The 10,338-nt window shown below is 40.3% G+C and overlaps 1 protein-coding gene across 1 annotated transcript; it reads right to left on the bottom strand.

Moving 5' to 3' along the window:
- Positions 1 to 675: 675 nt before the first annotated feature.
- Positions 676 to 9,953, bottom strand: TRMT6 (tRNA methyltransferase 6 non-catalytic subunit). The gene is given in 9 exon segments (XM_029085888.1): positions 676 to 849; positions 2,594 to 2,653; positions 2,656 to 2,688; positions 2,789 to 2,891; positions 6,045 to 6,130; positions 6,369 to 6,733; positions 8,373 to 8,497; positions 9,696 to 9,779; positions 9,858 to 9,953. Coding segments are annotated over 8 exon segments (978 nt in total). The 5' UTR covers positions 9,728 to 9,779; positions 9,858 to 9,953.
- Positions 9,954 to 10,338: the final 385 nt, after the last annotated feature.

Genomic DNA, 10,338 nt, shown 5'->3' with positions numbered 1-10,338 from the left:
TCTGAAAATAAACACCATACACCAGCTCTCAGGAAAAGGACAGGCAATACTGAGAGACATCCAGTTTAAATATTTACTGTAATTCATGAACGTAAATACACCTTCTCCTCTGTATTTAATTCAGGAAAACAGGGGGTCATGTTGTAGAGTTTTGGAATCAGGATTCTTTTCCCTGTTCCTCTGGAAAGAAAAGCATCTGATGTTTGCTGTGCCTGCTGCTTCCTGACGTTGCTGAGCACAGCCAGGTTCTGTGTCCAGCGGGGGAGCAGATCACCACGCAGATCCTGTCACCCTGACACTGTTCTGGGAAGATCCAACTGAGAACAGGTTAATCTGACTCAGCCTTTGACAAGATCATCGTGTCCACTTTTGGCAACAGCCAACCACAGAGAATGCCTTCACTGATGCTCCATCTTCTCTGGATCTTCTCTCCTTTTTCAAGTGAGTGTGTTTTCAGTGTGATGTTTGCTTCTGAGGGTTTTTCTTCTCATTCTGATCATGTAAACAGGTAGAGAGCAAGACAATCCTCCCTGTGACGCAGTTCTGCTGGTTTCTGCTGACAGGGGTGTGACAGGTACAATTTCTGTGCTGTCAAGAGCACAGAAAGCTTATTTGTTATTTAACTAACAGCAGGACTCCTGAGGTCTAAAAACCGAATCAATTCTTCTTCAAATGTTAACAATGAAGGTCTTGAACTTTGCATCTTTTAGATGATGGCTCTTCCATCTTCAGTGCTTCTAAATCAGCGGAATCGGATTTGCCCTTATCCAAGACAACAGTTATGCCAGACAGCAGGTACCCGCCACCGCCGCTCATTGTCAGTTTTGGATGGCTTCGATCAGGTAAGACCTTTAAGAAAACAAAACCAAGAACCAAGCATCTGTAAAAAAGTCACTTGATATGTGCACATCAAATTGTGTAATTTCAGTTTACAGTAGAAGACGTCATTTTACTTTCCAGCCACCACCACAAACAGCCATTTGGAAAGTGTATTTATCTTTAAAGGGCAAAGTATCTGCAAGCCAGAAACCAGTGACAGACAGAATACAGGCTGCTGCCTTACTGGGGATTTATTCACAGCATTTCCAGCAAAATTATACAGTCAAGGTTTGGGACACATGAAAGTCATGAACGTGTTCAGAACTGGTGTACCTCGCAAGAAACCACAGCTGGTCTAACATGACAGAGTTGAGTAATGTCCAGTTCTGCCACCATGAACTGGAAACTGGTTGCTGCTCTTAAGGTAAGTCACAGCCAGGAACCAGCCCTTCTGGAAACGCTTGCTCTTCAGTTACACTTCCTCCTGGCTCTGACTGCCATCACAGCCCAAAGCTGATTTGCAGGTGTCCAGGAGATGGGGCAGTCTTGTTCCTAACTGCACCTGGATGTGGTAACCCTTGCCAAGCCTAACATCTTCATCGATCAATCTCCTACTCATTCCCAATTCCACTGCCTGATCAATAGTCAGTAATCATGGCCACCCTTGATTCAGTCATCCCCTAAATAATAATTCCTTAGGGACTCTAGAAGTCTATAGGTGAGGAGAAAGTCAGTAAAAAGCAAGAACCTCTTCAGAGGTGGTGAGCTGCTTAGAAATCAGACGCCCTTCTGCTTCCTCACAGTGGAGAGGGTATTCTGCAGTTCAGTTAGTCAAACTGATGTTCTTCACTGTGCAGGTGTCTTCCCCCCTCTCATCTTGTTTTCATTGTTCAGTTCCCAGCCCAGAAATTTCTTGTTACTTTAGTTCCAGTTATTTGAAGACACTGGCTTTGAAGTCACCACCATTCTTACCATTACAAGTTTTTTCAGCCATCAAATCAACTGGAAATGAATTAAACACTTGAGGGCTGGAGCAGCTCTGCTGTGAGGACAGGCTGAGAGAGTTGGGGCTGTTCAGCCTGGAGAGGAGAAGGCTCCGGGGAGACCTTATAGTGGCCTCCCAGTACCTGAAGGGGGCTCCAGGAAGGGTGGGGAGGGACTTTTCATAAGGGCAGTTAATGACAGAACAAGGGGAAATGGGTTTAAGCTGAAAGAGGGGAGGTTTAGATTAGATATTAGGAAGAAGTTCTTCACTGTGAGGGTGGTCAGACACTGGAACAGGTTGGCCAGAGAAGCTGTGGCTGCTCCTCCCTGGAAGTGTTGAAGGCCAGGCTGGATGAGGCTTTGAGCAACCTGGTCTAGTGGAAGGTGTCCCTGCTGCTGGCAGGGGGGTTGGAACTGGATGAGCTTTAAGGTCCCTTCCAACCCAGATCATTCCATGATGCTATGATTTTGCTTCGTCTCTCTTACCTGACATCAGACTGTCCTTCACTTGAGGCGAGCTACTAAAGCGGCACAACTATTACATCTTGTCAGTGTGCTACAAATATTTCAGCAAATGTTTAAATGAAGTGCTTTGTAAGAATTAAAGTATTTCCATTTGAAATTGCTGCAATGAAGCATTAGAACTCCTCAGAGTATTTTCCCACCGCTCTCAGGTAAAGCAAACGCACGAGACTGTACGTAGTTTCAGTCAGTTCAAACCCCACGTGTTTTCAGAGGGAGTTTTGCTCCCCAGTACTCGTGCTGTTCTGACAGCCGCTGTGACCCTTACCTGGTAGTTTCGTAGCCAGGTTTCAGACAGCTTCAGGTTAATAACGCCGCCTCTTTTTTTCTTTCCCTCAGCTTCGTGTAACACTCTAATAATGGCTTAAAAAAGAAACAAACAACAACCCAAATAGCAGGTTATACAGCAGAATAGTCTCAAACTTGGAACTCTTAACAGCTAAAGTAACAATACTCTATTTACCTCTTTATACTGGCAGTAGACAACAAAAGGCCTTGAAGGAGCAACAAATTCCAATAAAGAAAGTAATAAAGGAGTGGGATGAAACTTGCTGGCTACAATTAAGCTGCAAAAGAAATTTCACACCCATTAATTTTCTGCTTCTAAAACCTATTCATCAAGTGACATTTTCTCCTACTTAGCACAGCGATCGTGTTGCTAATCAGCACGTTTTCGTGGCTCCAACAACTCCCCAAATATAAAAACAAATAACGATGGCCTACTTGCATAATTAGGAGGATAAAACACTTCTCCCTGAAGTGCAGTATATTAAATGTGCTGCAGAAACACTCGCTTCAGCTGGGCTGAGCAGCTCCATGGTAATTCTTGCCACCCAGGAATTTACATGCTGCTTTCTCTACACTAAGAGCACTGTCCAAATAGAATTTAAATTTGGTGACTGTTAATTGCTGCTTAGAATGCAACCTGGCTCTTTAGCCTGGGTAATCTTAATTAAATACAGTTTTGTATTAAAAAGTTATTATTTAAAGAGAAAACAATCCCTTAATGGGCTAAAGATAAATGGTTTCCTCATCAAATTAAAGGCTTCGTATTTTATCATTCAGCCTCATTTTAGTATCACATTATAACACATATTTACAGATGCTTAAAATTCTTTACAGGTATCCAGAGTTTTTATATTTAAAAAATATAAATAAATAAAATCAGTGCTAAATTATACTGCAAGAAATGGTTACGATTGAATGAGTTAGTAAGTTGGAACTGTGCAGAAAGAACAGGCTAATTAAACTACTTCTCCAGTATACAGTTACTACATGAAAAGACCCATCAATTAATTAACATTTGTTCTCCAGGGGAATGTACAGCACTGGAGACACCGTCAAACTTACCTGGTAAAAAAATGGATGTTCAATTTTCTAAATACCATGGAGATAAAGAGGTGAGAGAATTCTTTTACAGTTGTTTGCATTTCAGTTTTGTGTTGGCTACAGCCTTGCAAGCTACAGATTGAACCCTAATTCCAAACTTCCAAAAATCTGTGCTCAGTAATTAACCAAGTGGACCAGAAAGAAAAAAAGACTCCAGCCTGTGCCTCAGAAGGCTTGGAGTGCTGCCCCGATGCCGCCAGGAGCTCTGCCAGATGACAGGAAGGTAAATGAGAGATGAGAGAGCTTGTGAAAAATCCAATTCTCTTCTCTCATATGGCAGCACATATTGCTGGCAGCAGGTAGCCTGGCCAGCCGCAAAATTAATGGAATGGCTGAGAAGGGAGGAGGAGGAGGAGGTAGAGGAAGGGCAGGGAAGAGTAGAGAGAGGATGTGTGGTTTAATTCTGAACACAGGGTGTGTCTATAAACCAGTTTCTACTTTTATAGTATTGGAAAAATGTATCTATCTGTCTTAGAAAAGTCTATCTTAAAAAAAACCAAGTCATCCTTAAAAGAACCCCAAATCCCTAAGGAATGCTGGCCTTTCCCCTCACACACCAGTGACAGGCTTCAGCTCTCAGAGAGAGAACTGAACAAACAGATCTAGTACAAGCAGTGTTGTACCACCCAACAGCACTGAAGATATAAATTTTATTAAAACCTGTATCTTCTACATTAAGCAGTAAATGCTGTTAAATTCAGGACCTCGAGAAGTAATTCTCCTAAAGCAGCTGCCCATCTTTACCTCATGACCAGCTGCTCTTTGGACTGACAAAAAAAGTCCCTACTCCTTCTCCCCACCTCCAGCGTTAACCAGCTTTTACCTGTCCTTTCCCTATTTCTCTCTTGCAAAACAAAACCAAATCCTGACTTCCCTCCCCACTTCTACTCACGCCCGTGTGTTAGTCTGAAGCCTTTCTTTATTCCAGGCCAATTTTTTCTGGCTTAGCAGTGTATGTACCCTGTGGGTCTCAATCTAAACAAATGGTGGGCTTGAAAAGGCAGATGACTAAAGAAAAGTGATCCTGCCTGAGCCATCTGGGACAGTGTCTTCAGGCAGCTGGAGACTTCTCTTCATGCTGAGCACTTCCTAGAGCAAGAAGGCATTCCTCCCTATCATTTGTTGGAGCTTTCATGCATTACAAAGGACAAAAGGAGTACACTACTGATTGAAAACATCAATACTAAACAGGCTTCCTTGAACTCAAATGTAACAACTGAATATACTATTTTACAACAACAGGAAGGATCAAGTCAAACCAAATATTAATTTTCACTTTGCCAGACCACACATGGACATTAATTATAAGGATGGGTGCAGGAGACAGTGGTAAAACCAGAACACTGTTACTGTTTAGGAAGTGTAACGGTCATCCACAGGCATCGCCAGTGGTGCTGCTGCTGCCAAACAGCTGTGCAGTGCTCCTTACAAACCTCCTTTATTGTTTGGGAGAACACAGAATGACCTGTCAACTGTTTGATGAGATAAACTGAAATATGAATGAGCATGAATGAAAACATTTCATAATCATAAAACCAAAAATTATGCACAAGCATTTAAACATAACTAATAAATGTGTATTAAAATTTATCCGAGCAGAACGGCTTTATTCCCAGTGAGCCAATGTTCTTAGGAGCAAAAATGAATATGAATGGTATTAAATTAACTAAATCAATGTTACTTGATTAACTCAAATCCCTTCAGCATGTGCTAAGAACATCATGAAAAAGTCCCAACTGCTAAACGCTCCTACACTACTGTGGGGCTGAATTTCTAAGAATATGTTTATTGTATTTGTTTCAAGCTTCCAATATTAAATCTTCACGTTAAATTATTCCTTGGGAACAATCGATCCTGGCAAAAGCAGGTAAAATCAAGTTATGAGGTTCTTCCTGTGTCAAAAAGAAATGAGTTTCTAAAAACAAACAAAAACCCCCCTGTTAAACAACAAACTGAGTTCCAATTTAATAAACTTAAAACCTCAGGTTCTACTTTGCCAGTTAGAATCCTGTGATTTTTACTGGCAGTCATTTCCTGTTCAATTCTACCTGGATTCTGTTTCTTTTTGGATATATATATTTTTTAAAGGTTTACTCATAGCTAGTCAGGGAACTATGACTTTTAGACCATGAAATTTGAAGCTATTTAAATAACAGAAAAAATCTCAACCAGGTGAGAACCAAACAAGACCCAAGACACACCTGGGCTGACTGCTTGCATGTAAGTATTAAGAAAAGTATTTTTAAAGCAAAGCTTTTATTTGTTTCAAAGGAAATTCTTTTCTGTAGATGTGTTTTGGAACAGAAGAACCTTTCTGACTACAAACTCACCCATCAGCATTCTTCTCTCTTAACAAAGCAGCAGCTTCTTGTAACTTTTTCCTTCTCTCCCACTGTTTTCTTTGCTTTTCCCGAACCTTTGAACAACAAAACAAATAGTTTGCTCTTTAGCAGGTAGTTTATAGATTGGATCACTACTGTGAGGACTGAATTTTCATTTTTTTGAGCTTTAGCTTAATGTGAGACAAAAGACTACTTCCTGAGTTCCATTTTAATACCTGAATAAGCTGTTATTTCAGCATGTCTGACTCAGGCAGCAGAATTTTAAGTATATAGACACTGTAAAACTGGAATAACCACAATAAATATTCTTACATTTTCTTTATTTCCTTTGTCTTTGTTCTCTTTAAATTCTACATCTTCAGCATTCAAGTCCATTGTTTCTTGCTCGTCCGTTTGGTTGATCTCCATAGCTGTTTCTGTAGTTGATTCCTCTTCTGTTTCCTGCAGGGAAATCTGCTTCTCATCAGTCAATCCATTGCTTTCCTCTTCCACTAGTGAATTATCTTCAGGTTCTGAAGGCAGAGTCTCTGTACAAAATGTCCCAGAGAGAAGACTATCCACTTTGCTGAGAGGGAATTCGTGAAGATTATCAAAAAAGCACTTTGGAAATCCAAAACAACTGGTAGCAGCTCTAACAGGTCCTGCTCCTGGATACATCTGAATAATGGATCCATAACCTACGAGAGGAAAAGAATCAAAACCATGTTGGAAAGCCAGGATTTCTGGGAGCAACAAAGCACACGTTGATCAGTAGGTAAGTGAATTGCCTGCTCTTCACTGAATGTAAGAGGCTGCCTCAAGGTGGAAAATCTTAGAACCCTGGGAATCATTAAGGTTGGAAAAGACCTCTAGGATCATCAAGTCCAACCATAAACCCAATACTACCATGCCCTCTAAACCATGTCCCTAAGCACCTTGTCTACCCATCTTTTAGATACCTCCAGGGAAGGTGACTCCACCACCTCCCTGGGCAACCCCTTCCAATGCTTGACAATCCTTTCAGTAAAGAAATTCTTCCTCAGATCCAATCTAAACCTCTGCTGGAGCAACTTGAGGCCATTTCCTCTTGTCCTGTCCCTTGTTCCCTGGGAGAAGAGACCCACCCCCACCTCTCTCCACCCTCCTTTCAGGGACTTGGACAGAGCCAGAAGGTCTCCCCTCAGCCTCCTTTTCTCCAGGCTCAACAACCCCAGTTCCCTCAGCTGCTCCTCTGTATTAGAAGGACAACAGTTACAGCAACTCAGAAGGACAAGGTAACTCAAAGATTATGCATGTATTCAACATGTATTTAGTATTAGCACAAAACATCTAAGCAGTGACAAACTGTTAGAAAAAGTTAATTAAATTAAGAATTAAAAAGACAAATTTTCTACCGTATTCGTTACTTACAACTATGGAATGGTTTTGATTAAAAAAAAAAACAAACCCAAACTAATTTAAACAGCATTAGTAGGCAAAGAGTTTCTTCAACATCCAGACTGCCCCTCTAAAGGAAGAGATGTCAGATGTTTAAACATACTAAAAAGAACCTTTCAATAGTTGTATTGAAATTGCATCTTATTTAATTCACTTTGGTTGGTATCCCCGTGGCCAAGAGTTGCTAAAACAAAACCAATTTATAGTGTAACTGCCTGCGTGCTTCTTGGCCAACAGACAGCACATCTGGGTGCACAACATTACATCACACTTTCTGCTTTTCCAGGCTTCTGGAATATAATTGCCACCTCTCTCTAGAGTGTCTTTGAATGACTTACAATGAAACTCATTCACTGCGCGTGAGCAATAAAAAACAAATCAAACTTCTTCTAGAACATGCTCAGGAAAATGTCATATACTATTAAAATACACGCTTTGCTGATGTTAAATCTCTGACACAGCGAAGAAGAGGAATGACAACATTTTCAGTGTCCTGGGCTGTCTGAATTTCAGTGTTACTATTCCTGTTTTTCACCATTCACTTTCCTGGACTTCCCAGGTGCCTGGGAAGAATCTGCATATGAGCTCCTTACAGCCTTTTCTGAACACAGTGTCATCATGCTGAGACAGAAACTAAAACAGATCTCTGATATCAACTTTAAGTTTCGTATTTTTTTTTTTTAAATAGTGACAAATAAATCCAACTGGCACATGCAAAATACAACTTTCTCCAATGGAGAAACAAGCATCTCTTTGAATAGTAGAGACAGTAAAAGTAGATTTCTAAAAACTGAGAAAGTATTTTGAAGTACTGCCTTTTACAAGTGTCAGAGATGTGTATTTCTGAAGTTTCAAGTGAGCCCTCAGTCTGTGTATCACTGAAGGGACCGTGTTACTTGCCTCCCATTCGCTCCATCACCGCGCCCAGCACCAGGCCCGCACACGTTTCCATTACAATCATCTTGTTGCCAGCACGGATGTTTCCTAAAGTCAACATCTGAGCCAGGGTGTCGTATCTCAAGTGGCTGCAAGACAGAGAGTTTGAAGAAATACCAAATTAGTTATCTTAAAGAGTTAGAAATATTCCCTATACTAGCTTAGGAGCCTGGCAAAAACAGTGGGTAGGTTTTCAGCAATAGCATCAGTGGCCTTCAGTTGCCATGTGGAAATTTAATAATTAACCATCTGGTAATAAAGAAGCAGGAGAACTAGAGCTAATAGGAAATGAGGAGGGAATGGGTGTTCAGGTTTACAAAGAGAATAGCAAAAGTAGGATATGAAGTGGGGTGTGTGTAATAAAGAGCATGTCTCATGCTGCACCAGTCAGACAAAATATTTTTGAAACTTCTTTTTGGGTTTTTTTGTTGTTCTCTCTAACGTGTCAGTTTTCTAAAGAAAACAGGGTATTTGAATGCATTTCCTAATCCAGCAATGTACCCTTAGTGATATTCATCTGTTCTGCAGCAGCAGGCACCACCTGCACTCCAGGATCACCACCCAGCTCTACTGAGCGCAGCACGTGCACTCAAGAGACTCAGGGACGGCCAAGGAAATACCAACTCATCTTAGGAGAGGAGTAAAGGCAAGTGAAGGACATGGGGGAAGGAGAAGGAAGGTTTGGGAAGCCTTAAATAACAGAAATTTGAAGTTTTTAAGTCTCAGCATCTTAGATCTACTATTACTACTTTAAAACCAATAAATCAGTACTGGGTAATGTCTGTAAGAAGGTATAATTTAATTTAAGTGCAAAGCAAATGTGACTAGATCTCTGTTGTCATCCCTCCACTCCTGCTCCCAATGTTAACCACGTGTCTTTAAATTCTGGAAACTTCTGATTGAAGAAGATTTTTGAATCTCTAACACATTATAGACAAAAATTCTTGTTTCTGGTAGGTGGCCAGAAAACAGAGATGATAACACCACTGACCAAAACCAGGTTAAGAGTCACCTCTGAAAACACCAGGGGCCTCTGTCTCTATAGGTGGTGGAAGGGAAACGGTAAAAGCCGATGCTGCACACAAAAGTTCTCCTCTCTCCTGCAGTAGTGTATTGATTTGTTTTCTGTATCATGTTATTTTTAATTAATTAATTAAAAATCTTTCCATTAACAGAAAAAAAAAAAGAGAAATGTGATGAATACTCTAGTATAACACAGGTATTTTGAAAAAATATTAAAATATCTTTCTGTTATAATTGGAATGATAAAAAAACCCGAAAACTTACTTAATTTTTCCAGGTTCCCTTGCATAATACATGGTTGAAAGAATGCGAGTGGATGGTTTCACAATTGCTATAACTGCCTCATATCTGTAAGAAACACAAAGTCTTACTTTAAGGCCAACAAATTAGAGAACTACTAAGTATTTTCCACATTTTAAAATTCACTTACTTTTTTTTCTTCTTCTTTATGTATTTATCTTGAGCAAATTCTGTTTTGTCTCTGAATGTTGTACTGTTCTCTATTAACTGTTGAACTATTTCCTTGGAAAAGACAATTTATTTTTATTACAGCTGATATTTATTTCTCATTCATTTCATATCACAGAATCACAGAATGGTTGAGGTTGGAAGGCACCTCTAAAGGTCACATCTAGTCCAACCACCCTGCTCAAGCAGGGACTCCTAGAGCACAAGAACCAGGGTTTTGTCCAGATGGGTTTTGAATATCTCCAAGGAGGGAGATTCCACAACCTCTCTGGGCAACCAGAGAAGCAAGAAATATACAGTATTTAATTTTTTTAAAACAAACACTGAAAATGTTTTCTTCCAGCAGAGGCATGTATACCATTACCTTCTACTGACATGAATGGTGAACTAAATTTCTACTAATCAACATGAAAAGCAAGGTACTACCCTGACCATGTGC

The sequence above is a fragment of the Antrostomus carolinensis genome, unplaced genomic scaffold (genome assembly GCF_000700745.2).
Source record: "Antrostomus carolinensis isolate BGI_N321 unplaced genomic scaffold, ASM70074v2 scaffold35550, whole genome shotgun sequence".
Classification (NCBI taxonomy): Eukaryota; Metazoa; Chordata; class Aves; order Caprimulgiformes; family Caprimulgidae; genus Antrostomus; species Antrostomus carolinensis.
This window is presented reverse-complemented; position numbering and strand designations above follow the sequence as displayed.